Source organism: Macrosteles quadrilineatus, unplaced genomic scaffold (genome assembly GCF_028750875.1).
Source record: "Macrosteles quadrilineatus isolate MER2022 unplaced genomic scaffold, UCM_ALF_1.0 Scaffold_8__2_contigs__length_117827958, whole genome shotgun sequence".
Lineage (NCBI taxonomy): Eukaryota > Metazoa > Arthropoda > Insecta > Hemiptera > Cicadellidae > Macrosteles > Macrosteles quadrilineatus.
In genome coordinates this window covers 38,617,886-38,635,484 of record NW_026542601.1, presented here as the reverse complement: position 1 = coordinate 38,635,484, position 17,599 = coordinate 38,617,886, and the positions used below count along the sequence as shown (strand labels likewise).

Here is a 17,599-nt window from a genome sequence, read left to right as displayed (position 1 = left end):
TGAAGACTTTGACGACCTCTCAGGAGTGACATCCACACGTCTTAGGCTTGACAATGATACCACAGGAGTGACATCCACACGTCTTAGGCTTGACAATGACAACACAGGAGTGTCATCCACACGTCTTAGGCTTGACAATGACACCACAGGAGTGACATCCACACGTCTTAGGCTTGACAATGACAACACAGGAGTGACATCCACACGTCTTAGGCTTGACAATGACAACACAGGAGTGTCAAAACCGGTAGCGATTCAGACGACCAAGGATTACTTTGGCAACATCTAACCTCTAGAATAGGAATAGTTCACACAACATCTCTACCTTTAATTCAAAATCAATAGTATGTTTTACTAACTATAACGGTACCGTAAGCGTAACTGGCATTCTCAGTGTGGGCTCAAGTTTCATGTGAGAGACAAAGTTTTCTTCATATTTAGACAACAGAGAACAGTTTGTTGAAGTTGATCATATTGTCGAGAGTGATAGGGCTCGATACCTTGAAAAATCCAGGTCTCAGTGTCAGACACTGCGTTACCGGGTTCCCCAGGGGTCAATCTTAGGCCCTCTGCTCTTTCTTTGCTACATAAGAGGCATGCCGGAGATGATCCCTGGGCCCGATGCATCAATGTGTCTGTATGCTGATGACTGTAATATTCTGTTTTCAGGAAAGTCACATGATTATGTTGAAAAATCTTTAAATAAAACAGTTCAGTTTATCCATGAGTTCCTTGATCAAAAAAATCTATTAGTAAATAAAAAGAAAACAAACCTAATATCATTTTCAACCAAACAATCAAAAGTCAAATTCGAGCCAAATATTTTCTTAAAATCAGAAAGAATAGATCAAGTGGGCCTAACTAAATTTCTTGGTTTAATCATTGATGAAAATCTCTCATGGGATGATCACATCAATCACCTAGTAAACAAATTATCTTCTGGTATCTATGCTCTGAGACAGATGTCCAGAGTCTGTGATTTGGAAACTTTAAAAATTATTTATTATTCATTAGTTCAATCCCACATTTCATACGGAATCACAGTCTATGGTGGAACAACAAAATCAAATCTTGATAAAGTACTTAAACAGCAAAAAAGAGCAATTCGCACTATTATGAAATTACGGAAAACCATCTCAGTGAAGAATCTTTTTCGTGAATTGGACATTTTAACTGTGTATAATTTATATATTCTTGAAACCATAATCTTTTTGAAACAAAGGGAACTAACAACACCCTCCAATCCCGGGCATAACTATAATACTAGGTTAAAAATTAGATTGCCTCAGCATAAATTAGAATATTATACAAAGAAAACCACCTATACAGGATTGAAATTGTTACAATATTTACCAATAAGCATCCGGCAGGAGACAAATTTAAAAAAATTCAAAAAACTTTTAAAAGATTTCTTAGTAAAAAATCCTTTTTATTCATTACAAGAATTTGTAGATAAAACAAAATATTTCATTTGAATTTCCATTTATTTTTCATAATGGACATTTGCGTAGATTTATATGTTTTAATGTGTATGATTTGTATATAGATTTTGACTCTATTCAGATACATGTATGTTTCATATATGTTATATATTGAATAAAGACTATTTGAATCTTGAATCTATGAACACCAAATTTTATTTTTGCGTTACAGCAAGTGCCAGAAATTCACTTTTTTTACAAGTTTACATTACAATGCACAAATACTCACATTCAAAATAACAGGCCTCAGTAAAATCAAAACTATTATATTTCATATTTAACATTATTTTAATACAAAAATAAAAGATCAAAGTCGACAGTAAACCTAAATAAGAAAATCTAAATTATAAGTTCAATTTCAAGGCTATGTTCATTATGCAGTAAACACACACTACAAGCATAGATAAAACAAGGGAGTATGTTTTATCTATGCTACAAGCTAAAACACAGAAAACTAGCTTATGCCTATTACTGTTTTTATTTGCATTGTTAAACTGTAAACACAGCTGATATAGTTATTTGTGTAGAGAGCAATGTTTGTGGAATGATCTTGAGTGCAGCAAAGGCCTTTTGCACTCGTGTTAAACATTATATTTTTCCTACAGTCACTATAAAGCATAAAAGTAATTAGTCTTTCAAACACTATACAACACGTTTTTAGGTTCAGCTGGCAACACAAATAGGTGCCCTAGAGAAAGTAGTACCCGGTCGGTATCACTCCGCTATTTTTCCTAGGCAAGAAATGTGCTCCGCGACTTGAGAACATAGTTCCCTATGTTTTTGTAATTTGAAGTGGTTTCCGCGCCTAAAAAAAATGCTTTAAAGGTATTTTCTTGTTTATTAAGATCGTAGGAATGTTTTAAAAACGTTTAAAAAGTCCAGAAATACCGAAACTATAAACACGAAATGACAGGTTAAATCGTAGTTATAATAGTCAATCAGCTGCTCATAGTATTATTATCTTTAAGTGTTGCCAACCTATTTCCAAGCGTACACGGATTACGTGCATAATAGAACCACGCTGTTTTGTGTTGTTTCGTTGGAATCCTGATGTACGCCAAAGTATAAACCGTACGACAAAGTATAAACCGTACGACAAAGTATAAATATGCAGCAATCAGCAGCTTTCTGTACAATAAACAGTACAAGGAAGCCAACTTTGTCGGGTGACAGTAGGGAAAATAAATTGTAAACAAACACGTAGCGGGCAAATACAAGTGAAAGTAAATTTAGAACAAAGGAAAATCAGCTGATCGTTTTTGCTTTGCTCTGATTTAGGGATACATTAATGAAGCAGTTGGCTGCATTGTGCTTTTTATTTTGGTTGAAACACTGAAATACAGAGATCAGGACTAGTGGTGATGTTAACAAAACTTTCAAATATCTAAAATGAAACTGAAATCGTGCTATCCACCTGGTTAATGATATGAAAACTTAAACAATTTGCAGAACCTCACATGATTTTCTTATTGCCAAGATTTTGTTTAGTGCTTTTAATTTGGTTCAGGATCCAAAAATGTGGATACGAGTTTATCACCCCTGAACATTTTAAAAGTATGTTATGTCCAATAATGCTCAATCGCACATGGGTCATATATATTTTATTTGTGGCTATTTTTCTTAGTTACTTGGACCAAATAAAACAATCTATTTGTAACTAACTAGGTACTGTACCGAGGTAAAATAATATCAACAGTTTTGAAATGACAAAAAAAATTATATTTATAAATTATAATCATTGGTAGAGACACAACAAGAAATATAGTAGAGTATTTTACCTTGTAGGTTGGTAGACCTAGTTGATAGCCAGTTTAAAGAAGAGTGACCCATTTGTATACCCCTACCATGATTGCCAATTAGGTAGTATACTTTAATTTGTAATAAACCCTATTAAGCTGGTATAGTAGATGTGAGTTAAATTAATAAGACAAAATAGGCCAAAAAAGTATATTGTCCAATCCTTTACATCAATACAGAACTCTCTTCCATAAATAAAATATAATTAACTTTTTATTACTACTACAATTTCTAATAAAATAATAAATTGTTTTGATCCTACTTTAATGAAATACTGGGTTAATTGGACTCTTGCATAACTAGAACGTACTAGAAGTGGTTGATTTCTGTCTGAAAACACCAAATAAATGCAATACAGTAGACTCCCTCTTATCCGGACATCGGTTTAACCCGACCACACTCGGCAGAAATGACATATCTGTAACCGGTCAATTTTTATCAGCACATTGGTTTAACCGGACTAGATTGGCAGGGAGTGGGCGGTACTGAAACGACTGTTCTCGTGGGAAAGATTTGAGACCAGTGATCACGTGTCCATATACAATGCTCTCCTAAATTTAAGTCGAATATCACAACACAGTAAACTGTCCAATTTAACGAGTGTTTTGGGACGTCGGTTTAACTGGAAAACCTGTTATCTGGCCTGGCCTCGGTCCCGAGGAGTCCGGATAAGAGGGAGTTTACTGTAATAACTATTCTTGACAATTTCTAATAATTAAATGTGCATTGAAGATCCTTAAAATCATTTTTACTTTGTTTCAGACCTGTAAGGTTTTTGTTCTTGAAAAGCACATTTCCACTAATGATTGTAAGGATCTTCAATCCACATTTAATTATTAGAAATTGTCAAGAATAGTTATTATTGCATTTGTTTGCTGTTTTCAGACAGAAATCAACCACTTATAATACATACTAGTTATGCCAGAGTCCAGTTAACTTAGTATTTCATTAAAGCAAGGTGAAACTAATTTATTATTTTATTAGAAATTGCAGTAGTAATAAAAAGTTAATTATATTTTATTTATGGAAGAGAGTTCTGTATTGATTGATTTAAAGGATTGGACAATATACTATGTTGGCCTATTTCGTCTTATTCATTTATCTCATACTAGCTGAGTACCCGTCCTTCGTACGGGGTTGGTATACATTGCTTATTGTAGTTAAATACTCGTGCTTTGCATTTGCAATGAGAGAGGACACGTTTTGAGAAAATTTGGTTTACTATAATCTACGGCATACTGTAGTATATAGAACATCTACCATAGCCATAATGTTCTACCACTTCACCTAAACAATAGAAAGAAGTAAAGTTCTCACACTCAGGTTTTTGTTGCTGCTTGGTTCAAATTAGCTGTTGTCATAAATGTATAAAGAACTAATGGTGCTGCACCCAGTAGGAAACCGTATAACCTTTTAATGCTATTGAATATCATAGAAACAAATTTTGTAGTTGAAACAGCTGGCAAAATTATTTAATTCCTTTTAAATATGAATACTCATAAGGTTAACATGGGAAACTCCAGAGCCGCTGGGGCGGAGCCTGAAAGGATTTTTGAGGTAAGAATATGTCTATATGTTAATCGGGAATGTGAGCTATCATCATACCAAATTTCAACACAATCCAACCAGTAGTTAATGTGTGATTGAACTTCAAACAAACAAACAAACAAACACACAAACTTTCACATTTATAATATTAGTACCAGCTTAATAGGGTTTATTCCAAATTAAAGTATACTACCTAATTGGCAATCATGGTAGGGGTATACTACAATCTCTCATCTACCCCTCGTTGCGTAACTTAACAGTAAATTACACAGTGTAAAATCTAAAACCCCAAATAAGAGAGAAATATTTAGTCAACAACAATACCCTTGAGCTGAAAAAACAAAACAGAGAAAATACTTTAAATAAGTAGGAGTAATATACTTACAGTACTAAAATGTCAATAGCACTATTAATTGTCCTTAATGTTCTTTTCTGGCTCACGCTTTTTTGCTTGATAAGATCATGACAGGACTTTTTCACAAGAAAACGTAATATCTTTAGTAAACGAGGAATAAAAAGAAATTGCCTTATAGTATTTCAATAGGTAGTTAAATGAAACTTGCTTAAATAATTTAGCTTCTTTATTTAAAAAACATCTCTATTTTAAGGTGGACAAAACTTTGCTTGGTTGTAAGCAAATATAAATCATACTTATGTGTCTATTCATAGCATGGGGTGTTAACATAACATGGTAAAAAAATAAAGTTACACACACGGTTAGTTAGCTTTTACAGGGCAAATTTTCGCTTTAAAAATATTTTTTGACATAAAACTATATAACTCTTAACTATATTGGAAAAATGTAAATAACAAAGACAGCTTTGTCATTGTTTACAATTTAGATTTGAATTTAAAGTTTACAATCAAACTTAAATGCAAAGAAAAACATACAATTAAGGAAAAATTGCTCAAATTTGCCTGTTTTTGCCATTTACTGTATTAGCAATCATGAATATAATGGTTAAAATTAGGCACTTTTACCACCACCAAAATAAAACTGTCTTGATATAAAATCTCCTTAACTTATCCTTAGCGGCGGCGAATATACAAATATTTTATCAACGCTACATAACATATAAATTAATTTAATTAAATAAGCTTAAGCTAGCATACAAAATACTGGTGAAGACAAAATTGAGATGAGAATCACAGGGTTACAAATTAAATATTGGAAAATCAACGGAATTTATAAAAACTAGATTTTACTAATTAAAATTAATTTTATAAAATTACCTAGCAAAACACTTTAACTAGTACAATAGAAAAATGTTAATAACATTTCTAAAATTTTATGTTTTACCATAGTGGACTATTTTAACTAAATTAGATAATTTGAAAAGTTTAAATTACCGAAAACAAATTGTTGAACTAGTATTTAAAAGATAGTAGTTCAACTAAATAACTGTTATAATGGATTCCATTGTTTAAAATTTTAATAAATGCATAAAATGAGATGAATTTTAAATTGCATTTTCATTTAAAATATAGTGCATATATTTTTTATGACTCAAAATCTACTGTCGTACAAAATCTAAACTAGGTACTCTGGGACTCTGGGACAATATTGTCTGACTGACAAACTCTCTACGGCAAGATCAATATGAGCTTGTTTTTTTTATTATTACACTATTTGGAAACAGTTTACAAAAATACTCTTTGAAAAATAACCATTGATCACAAATGATTAGCTACAACTGATATGTAAGTACAAAATGTTTAATTATTCCTTGTTGTTAGCAAAAGTTATTAATGTCATTGTTGTTAATAAACCACTTCAGTTTAAAAACAGTTGAAACAACGGGAAAATTCATGTATGAATTGTCACTCGATATCCTAATGTTTATATAAAACCAACTGATATAAAAAAGTGACAAACTTCAACAAATTAGTTTTTAAGTTTGGAGCAAGCATGAAAAGTTTTAAACCTCTTTTCTGGCAAACAACAAACAGTTTTTAACCCTATAAAAGTTTAACACAAACACATATAAAACATCAATTTTAAAATACAACAAGGCGTAACAGACTCTACTTACAATTTATTAAGTAACAAAACCGAATGAAAAACGTATAAAATAAAAACCTGAGATACCAAATAGGAACCAAACAATTTCTGTTCAATGTCTTACGCAAATACAATAAAACAATGTTAAATTCTTTTATAGGCTACTTATTTAGATTTGAAATTTATTAGGATTTAAACAATTCAATTCCATAAAGTGCTGATAAACGGGAACAGTTTATGCAAGGTAACAAAACTGAATAATATACAAGGGCTGTTCAGTAAGTAAGGAGTATTTCTCCCTGACGCCGGTGGGAGTGCTCTGATCGCACACTTTTTGGTACAGACCTGTTCCCCTCCTCAATGACGGTCCAGCCAAGCCATCATAGCAGAACTCTTGTTATGCTGCCCATTGTTGCAATATTAAAGTTTAAGAAGTGTACAGCAATTGAAGATCCCGCCAGTTGTGAGGTACCGTCTGTGATACGGTTTTTGTTGGACATCATTTTAAAAATAAAACCTATAGAAATTTGTTGCTAAGGGTGAGAATTGTACAGAAACAACATAATAAATTTAAGTTCTGTCTAGAAATGGTGCATTTAGTTTCAAAATGGCCGAACAAAAGTTGACGTCCAAAACCCCAATCTTGCACATCAAACTGCACACAACTTCAATGATTCTAAAATGATATATTCCTTCATCCACACACCAGAAAGTCTATACCTGGCTCCGATTGATTTTCTCTTGTTTTGTGCACCGAAAAGAAGACTTGGTTAGGAAAAAAGTGCCTAGATTACGGAGAACCTCCAATTGTGCGTCACCGGGTAGCTGAGCTTGCAGGCGGCGGAATTCTACGACAAAGGAACTTCAAAGCTCGTCCACCGCTTTGCTAAATGCCTTAATGAGTTTAACAGCTATGTAGAAAAGAAGTATTTTATTCGCTCTTTGTAATGTATTTAGTAAAAACTGTTTCTTGTGGAATATCAAATTTTCTGGATATTAAAGGCGGAAAGTACGTCATCGCCGCTTGAGAACCATAGCTGAGTGCCTTTAAGGATGTTTGTGCTCGCAACACATACAGGATTTTTCCTATCGCCAAATTAACTTATCATAACAATACATAATTAACTTTTTACTTGTACACAGTAGAAGCCTGGTTAACCGAAATCAGGTTAACTGAAACCTGGGTTAACCGAAACGGTTCTATAAATTAATACAGGGCTAAAATAAAAGTACAATACTAATACTTGTAAACAGCGAGGCGTAGCGCTGAGCCCCTCTCTCTAGAAAGGGGCTTTCCTAACACATTGTAACATTTTTGTAGCTGAAATAAAACACTGTATTGTATAGAATTGTTTTAAATTAATTTTTCCTTCAGTCCGTGGTAATACATAGGCTATTTTTAGCAGATGATGGGTTAACTGAAAAATTGGTCATCCAAAACGGCTGTCCCACCTTTATTTCAGTTAACCGGGGTTCTACTGTATATAAAAGTCATTTAGGTTATGTTATTAGCTTACCGGATGTTATTGATTTGTAGAAACGCCAACAGTGGAATCAGCTAATTGAAACGCGAGAGAGAATGAATAAAGCAGAAATGAGATAGTGTTTCCATGTTTGGCAAAGTGATCATTTCCATGCAGCGATAGGAAAACTTTTTATTTTATTTTAAAACATTCCTTACTTCCTGAAAAGCTCTTGTAGATTATAGAGGCTGGGAAATATCAGTTGGGTTGATACCACGGCTTCTGTAAAACAATTATGAGGAAGGTCGTGGGTTTTGGTAAAGCTGTTAGAAGGTGCAGTTGTTCTAAGATTATCAGTACTGTAAGTTTCTCGTTCAACAGACACTCCCCAGATATTTACTATCAAAATTAGAAAAAATTAAGTTAATTCTTCAGACAGTTGATTTTACAACTGTTAAGGAACAAAGCCTATCACCAAAAGCTATAACATACAATATCGCATTCAATTCAAACTGCCTTGTACAAAATTTCATCTTATCAATTTACACGAAAAATAATCTTCCAGGAAGACAAAACAGAGAAAACATCTGGGTTGAATGAAACCCAAATCAAAATCACAAGCAACAAAACTTTCCCATGAACGGAAACAATGTAAAAAGTCTTCTGTGATAGTAAAACAATTGAGTTAAATAAATATAAATTTGTCAGAATATCATGAGTAGGTTGCAAGCACACCGGCGAGTCCATGCGAGATGGAACGTGTTGAGACATGCTGGAACATGCGGAATGTTTAGGCTGCCATCTCCAGCTGTTCTAAATCCTCCATCTTGGCCAGCGGCGCTTTACGCATCTGTGAACGGAATTGACATTTCAGTTGGACTTTGTCCTACAGGAAAAAGTATTTGATAAAGATACATCCTATATTTTATTGGTTGATGGAAGAGCAATTGGCTAAGGAATACACTAAGAAAAAATGGACACACAACTCAAAAGTGAGAATACTGGCATTGTTTGAAAGGTTTAAATAAGTTTGACAGAGTAAAATACTAGTTGAATTACAAGAGTGATTTAGTTGGTTCAAAGATTACCAGTTTTTTCCTCCTAAAAGGGTCAAATATCTAATTACTTGTGTTGTGAACTTTGCGAGTCTAATAAACTGCCTGGCATTTTTAGTTAAGCGAATTAGTTGTATATCCATTCCTACATTGGATTTAATTAAAACTTTATAGTCAAGAGTTCTTTAAGGACTACATTTTTTAAGATTTTTCAATTTACTTTATTATACATGTTTGTAAATAAAGTTATTAGTTTCAAACCTGCAATTCTGAAACAGGGGCCTATACTTTTGTATATTGACATTTTATAAAGCTTAACTTAAATTTAGTTCCCTTTTGTAGTAGGGGTGTGCGAATAGTGATTTTTAGGTTCAAATCGAATCAAATAAATTTTTACTATCCCGAATATCAATTATTTACAAGCGAATATTCTATTGAAGAGTTTTTAAGTTCAATTGAGTTCGAGATCAACTTAGGCAGCATGTTATGTATCTATAATAAAATGTAAGCCTACAAAAAATATAATTTATGTAATAAAAAATAAAAAGATATATGATTGTGTTTACTTATTTATATCACTGGTTCCTTTTTCCCCCACCATTAGTAATGTATCATTCATGACCAGGCCTTGGTATAGCAAGATTTTCAGTTGGTGATTTTTATATTTTCTGTTAAAATTCTGTATTATGAAAAATTGAATAATATTCTACAGTTATTTATGTTTAATAAATATTTTCTCAGTTAGTATCTTACAACGAGGACATAAAATAACAGACAACTCTGTCATATTTATGTTTGAACAAATTAAAATATTCAAACAAAACAGGAATTTGGTAACGAGATCTTTAGGTGTACATTGCATAAGTTAATAATAACGATAAATGACAAAAACAAATAATAAAAATCCTATTTGGCCTATATTGGATATCGATGGATTCCTCATCCATTATGGTTGTTCACTTGAAACATAAAACAAAATCACAAACTAACACAAGTAGGGATGAGTCCAATGTTTCCACACACTACACTGGTTGTTGCTACCACTTCAATCAGCCGACCATGAAGAAACTGTTTTATCGTACTGTATAACAGTTTCCCCTGCCGCTAATCAAGAAATAAAGAAATTCCAACCTCTATAAAATGAAAATACATTTTTTTGTCTATTTAGTTTATTTATTTAAACCTTACTTCCTCAACCATATCCTCATTTTATGTTAGGTAATAGGCACCTACTTGCGTAATAGCCGAAACAAAGTCGTCCATGTCCAAAAATTTGCATTAAGTGTATGTTATTTTAGATGAGTGAAGGAAAAAGAAAAATTATCACGGATGTTGAAATATATTTGGAGTAAGCTCAAGACGAAAGTACTGATGCTGTGACAAAAAAATTGTATCGATAGGCCTACTTTTTACCACGACAAAAATATATGCTACGCCTTTTTTTAAAGTAAAATTTCATTTAAAGCAAACAAAATAAGGTTTACACGGTTGTTTATTTTCCAAGTAAGCTGGTTGAACCATAGACTAAACACAAGTAGCCTTCTCATCCCATTGTAAATTATGAAGCTCGTTTTTCATGTCTAGTTCATGGTTGTTGTAGGTAACTTACACTTGTTAATTTTAAATTTGTTGATCGTTAGTATACTCTGTTATTACAATTTTAAATAACATATTAAATACTAAACATCAATTCAATCCACAATCGAGCGTCGATTAGGAATCGTATTGTCTAAATCGTCGTGCCGTCTGTCTTGTGTCTACACAGTACACACACACACGAACGCACTACGCAGACAAATACTATTGCGCCCATTGCAGTAGTAAAGGTTAAGTCAATACCGGCAATACGTGCTCGCACTACAACCGAAGGTAGCACTGAATGCAAGAATTGAATTGAGAGACGTTGGCTGACATATGTACTAGGGGAATAATACTTTGGAACTAGGAGATTGTTATTGCCAACAGCCAATGAGCTGATTGATTCTTCTAGTGGTACCAATAACAACATTTTACAGCGTCTCGATTTTCTAACAGAGTTGCCGTGCCAGTGATACCTCCATTTCGATGTTTTCAGTCTACGACTATTTTGTTTTGTAAAAAGCAAGAGCGGTTCCCTGATTCCGTTTGATTATCAGACTTGGATACGATAACAACTGAGAGCGCACGATATCTTTGGGCCAGCATGAACTAGGTAGAAAAAAAAAATTAGAACTCCGGTTGTCTAATTTAGAATTTCAACGAACAACGAAACATTGACCATGGCAACTTCCTTAAAAATATGAGTTTTTATATGAAATCGGTATTGAGAATCGTGAGTAATATTTCAGAACTGGTATCGAATCGAGAAATTCCGTTATCGGCCTATCCCTATTAAAATACAATTAATATTCAACTAGTACGTAATTCAAGTAGTCCAGTCAGCAGGTAGTTTTTGATGGAAAAAGGTCGGAAGTTAATGAAACTTGGGGATGTTGTTTAGGGATGATAAATCAGCATTTTCCCAAGTTTTGGACCTCGAGGACCCTGTGGAAAAAAGAGAGTGGGGAAAAAACTTTAAGCATACCTTACACTTTAGTAGAGCATTAAATTTTCTACAATTCTATAGTTCAAACATGTTTGTACGATAATTTGTTACCGAGCAATAGTACTTTTATTTTAATGTATTTTTTTTATCCACCAAAATATCCTTCATACTGTAGTTGTTTTTCTAAACCTCGTTTAGCAAATCAATAAAAGGTTACAGTACCTGCAGACTGCCTTGTGGGTTTTCTTAATCCAGTAGGATTACGCACGTTTCGGCAAATATATTGCCATCATCAGATCGAGAACTTGAAACTTAAAATCTTGATTCTTCGACATATATGGTCACGTCAGAGTTTAAATTCGTTAACACATACACAAAACGAACATTGAACTCATGTAGGCCTACTATTAAAACACCGAACAGGATATAATATGATGCAAGCATCTCTCTTGCCGAGTCTAACAAAACCCACAAGGCAGTCTGCAGGTACTGTAACCTTTTATTTATTTCACCAAAATATGCAAAAAAGCAGAATTCCAAATTATTTTTTCTATTACCCACAAATTATCAAAAAAATTTGTAGTAATTATGGTTCCTAGTTATAAGAACCATCTCTGGATACCCCCCCATATCCCACCTACCCCTCACTCACCTGGCCAAGGTGGCTTCCTACACCCCCCCCCCCTTGGTTCTACACTACCACAATATTACATTATCTTCTACGTATTATAGAATATTTCACAATTGTAATTGATTAGTATGTTTGTATATATACTATCACCATAACATCCATCAGTCTGCAAGGTTGTTAGATGTTTCTTTTCTGTCTTTACTAATTTTTGCCTTATATACTTTACCGTGTTGCCGCACTGCCGCGCTGTGTAGCTTACAGTTATATATTAGTTTTAGTCTCGTTTGGTTGGTAGCCTACCAGAAATGCTCTTCACGCGGGCTACGAAGAGCTATGGAGGACTCACTAGTGGACGCGGAGTAAGCGATTCTGTGCTTTCTATATGTACATTTGGCACGCTATGTCTTCAAAGCATTTGTGACCAAGTAGAATTTTTTGCTGGTGTACGCTCAGAGACATCTGAGCAACATTTAGACATGAGACCAACCTGTGTAGTGAGAGACAACATCGACATTGATAAACTGCTTGCATGGTTCACTAAACATCCCCAATTCCTTCTCATCCAGGAGATTTATTTGAGCACAGGAATCATTGGTCATGACGAAGTTAACCGTCACATAAGTTCTTAAGTTTGAACTCGACCCCTTCCCATATCAATCTTTACCGAGGAAGGAATGCGCAAGGGAAAAAAGTCTGTAATGTACACACTCTTCATTCCTATAGAGAAATTAACCCTTGTCAACAGGAAATGTAACGTAATTAATGGAGGATACCTAAAGGTATCCTTTGTAAAGAGTAGAGGTTACATAAAGTGATGTGGAACAAAACTCCTACAACCAAGTTTGAGATGCTGTGCTCTACGTACATCAACTACGTGCAGAGACATTTTCGGGGCCAATTGATTGTTGTATTTGATGGATACCCCAATAATGCTGGCTATAAAAGCACCAAAGCCGCAGAACGATTTCTCCGTACTGCATTAACAGTCAGCAACCAAAGTCGTGTTCTCCTCGTCTAATGTGGTGACTATACCACAAGAAAAGTCCTTGGCAAACAATAACAACAAGAGCGCATTTATTTCTATGTTGATGACACCAATGGTGGATGCTACATAGAAGTGAAGCAAGCATATGAGGACGGTGACGTGATGATCGTCGACACTGCCATATCCAAGGCTAGCGAATTCGACAGCATCGTAATTAGTGCTCAAGATTTATACACACTTATTCTGTTGACAGCATTATGAACCAACACAAATATCGTCTATCTTCATAAAAGCGGAAGAGGCAGATATTCCAGTGTCCACTACTCTCCAAGTTGCTGCTCCTTTCCTCCACGCAGTAGGTGGTTGTGATAACACCTCAGCTTCGAAGAGTAACTTAACATTATTATAACGTTCTACTCTGAGGATGAATTCTTTAACAATAAGCTACCGGACCATGGAAAAAGAAGGAAAAAAAATTCTAATTGTAATTGCAAATGACTATAATAGTTTATGTACATACTGTACATTTTATGTACCTGACGCATGAATGTTCTCTAGGAATATTTCAATAGAGATTTTGTCTATTGTCTAACTAATATCGATATCAACAAGATCTCAATATGGTTGGTTTTCATGGGAGAAGAAAATTAGCTTTTGATCATTTGGGTTGGGTTTGGAAAGGGTGGCCGGTAAGGTTGGGTGAGTAGGGGGAGGGTGTATCCAGAGATGGTGCTTATAACTTGGAACTATAATTACTACAAAGTTTTGTGATAATTGTTGTGTAACAGAAAAAATATGTTGGAATTCTGCTTTTTTGCGTATTAAAGTGGATAAAAATTGCAATAAACTTAAAATACTATTGCTCGGTAACACATTATCGTACAAACATGTTTGAACTGTAGAATTGTAGGAAATTTTACGCTCTACAAAAGTGTAACGTATGCTTTTTCGGTAGGAAGTCAGATAAAAAAGTTATTGAGAGAAAATAAAAAGATTGTCAAAAGTTCGAAGTTTTACTCCCACCCTCTTTTTTCTACAGGATCCTCGAAGTCCAAAACTTAGGAAAATGATGATTTATCATCCCTGAACAACATCCCCAAGTTTCATTAACTTCCGACCTTTTTCCATCTAACACATCTTTTTTCTACCTGCCGACTGGACTAAAGCCATGGCCTTGAGTTTTGAGACAGAGTTTGGCTTTGTTCTACAGCTATGCTGCTCTAGATTAACTCTGCTGCTTGCTGCTACACATTATTATAGAGCTGGCGGTGAGTCGGCGTATTCTGTCAGCGGTTTATTTTTTGTTGGTTAATCCGAATCTTTTCTTAGGATTCAAGGTTCGGATTCGGCTCATCTGAGCTGCCGTGCCTGTGTCGTCTCAGTTGTTTGTACTCTATTCTGCCGATCTTACGTATTCTTGACAGTAAACTCATAGTTGGACTTTAATATTTATTTAATTTACTCTTTTTTAGCTATGAAACAACATAAATAATAATGTATTAATTTGGAATAATAATTGATTATAACTTACTTTTAAATGATAGGTCGATAATTTTAATATTATATTCAAACTTCTAACCTATTAAGACATTTTTAATCAAATTGAATATCCCAAAATTTGATTTGAAAAAGTTAAAAGTTTGAATATTCACACACCCCTATTTTGTAGAGAAAGAGGATATACAATTCAGGACCTTGGAAATGTAAGATGGAGTTAACTTTTTAATATCTATCTTAATTTTGCTGGAAAGGGTACCTCATTTGGAAACCTTTTGCGGCTAACGATCGGATAATCCCAAACCAGTTGTTGAAAGGTAAAGATTTACCGCAAAACACCAACAACTGACACATTTTAAATTTACAAACTCATATTACTTATTGATGCATGAATGTAATAGTCCTACATTATTATTTTATAGTTACATTTAGAATTAAGAAAATTATACATTAAACCACATATCATTAAATATTTAATGGAAATGTTAATTAAATTACTACACTGATAATAAAATAGTTATATTAATATAACGGGGTTAGGGGTCATTTGTAGGTGCAAATTGTCAATGTATTTCAAAGCGTATTAAAAAAATACGATAATAAAAAATATTTTATTTTTATTAAAAATAAAAGGGTGATATAGGACTAATGGTTCAATTGTTTAAAAAAAAAAATCTATTTCCAACTGACACATATTATGGGCTATATGAATGTAGGATTTTCCAAAATGTTAATATTTTAGTGCTGGAGGTTAGTAATGATACAGATAAACCTACAACATTTAAAACACATAATTAACTTCATTGCTTAAACAAACAATATCAAATAAGCACAGCCATTAATATTTATATATAAATTAAAATTTACATTAGATTAAGGTTTTGACAACTTTAGTCTTGTTCATACAAACGTTAACAACATGATGACTGCAAAAATGGGGTTATTACTAATTATCAGTATTATTTTCTTCCTTGTTGACAAATTTCATGGCATTTAAAGCAGCTTCGTTCATCATTCAGATTTGGCACAAGCGAACAAACTAGTAAGAGCTCCAGCTTACTCTAACATCATTAATTACCTATTCAACTTGGCATTCGTTGTTTTTTGTTAGCTGTCATATTAAATAACTAGGCTACCCAACCGTCATGCCCTCAACCTTTCATGCACCTTTCAAGATCTAAACTGTAGTGTTAGTTTAAAAAAATTATCTTCCGTAAAAACATAAAACTCTCCATTACTGTTAAAATTACATTCTTTTCCTTAATTTGTCAAAAGGTGGTTTCTGTTTTAGTAAAAAAAGTAAAGGTGACAAGAGATTATACAAACACAAATTATCGAGTTAGTTTACTTAGTTAAATCTGATTAATCTTCCGATTTTATTACCAACAGACCCAAATTCAACTTGCTGTATGTAAAAAACAAAAACAAACCACATAATAGTCTACAACGATTCATAGACTCATATAATCCGCCTAAATCAGGGACAGAAGTTAGGTTAGGTATGGTTATTTCCCGTGCACCCAAGTCATGCGGTAATAGTGCTCAAACGAACCACCATCTCTAGAGAATACCTCTGCTAACATATGGCCTCCGTCCTGTATAGTGGGTGTAGAGGCTCGTTCCGGGGCTACAATACAACACACATGCTCAGCACCTGCCACTACGCCAACACTAAATTTCCCTTCACTAAAACTATCTATAAGTGAATTGTCGGCTAAGAGTCTAATTCTAACCAGTTCTTCAGCTAATTTGAGAAGTTCTCTTAAGTAACTTAACAAAAACATTTGTCTCTAACCAGGAGACACTTTCCAAATTCTATTGCCACTTTGTCCGGAGGCCTTTTGGAACTTTTACCAATAACTATTTTTAACGGTAAAACTTAGAAAACCTAGGAATCATCATGTTAAAAATTTTCTAACTGAACCAATTGTTTATACAAAAATATATTCTTAAAAATTTTGATCTTAAAAATTTGATATTTGATTTTTAGAGGAGCTTTCCTCATTAACTTTTAGGTTACTCACTTAAATTGACTTCAATTTACCTACATTTAGTTTAGCTAACTAGAGTCTATGTCTATGCCATACTAATCAAAAATATATAAACTTATGTTCTAAACAAGACTGTCCATAAAAAAATAAAAAATAAATGTAAACCTTAATTTCCATCAGCAGAATTTTTCTATAAACACATCTTCTGTATAAAAGTTGTGATAAATATACAATTTTATAAAGTGCTCTAGGCTCTAAGCTATGTGATTTTAGTAATATTTTAATACTAAATCATTGTCAGAAGTGAGCAAGTGCCGGGATCTTAAAGATTAAGACACTAAACTATTACGATAGAATATTTAGAGATCAATGAACAGTATCTAATTCTTTTACGAGGATACTTCTTTAAAACAGAAAACACAAATATTTGTGTAAACTGAAGACATATATTTGATCAGCAATCTTGATGTGCTCTTGCTTTGCTTCTAATGTTATTTTTGGGCGGAATACTACAAGCAACTACAAACTGTTAACCATAACACGATAACCATTCTATCTTAGGTTGACATGTGCAGGGACTATATGGATAATAAAAATAACTACAGTATCAATATACAGTACTTAC

General features: G+C 33.4%; 1 protein-coding gene across 4 annotated transcripts in view; it reads right to left on the bottom strand.

The window, feature by feature from the left end:
- Window positions 1-5,389: 5,389 nt before the first annotated feature.
- LOC128999220 (lethal(2) giant larvae protein-like) overlaps window positions 5,390-17,599 on the bottom strand; it is a 60,422-nt gene continuing 48,212 nt past the window's right edge. For 2 of the 4 annotated variants that reach the window (XM_054425611.1, XM_054425614.1), the window contains exons 23-24: window positions 16,555-16,610; window positions 5,390-9,141 (exon numbers count right to left, since the gene is read on the bottom strand). In XM_054425611.1, coding sequence (XP_054281586.1) covers window positions 9,082-9,141; window positions 16,555-16,610 — 116 coding nt within the window. In that variant the 3' untranslated portion in view covers window positions 5,390-9,081. Of the gene's footprint in view, window positions 9,142-16,535; window positions 16,611-17,599 lie in introns of all 4 variants that reach the window. The other 2 variants (XM_054425613.1, XM_054425615.1) reach the window with 2 other exon arrangements.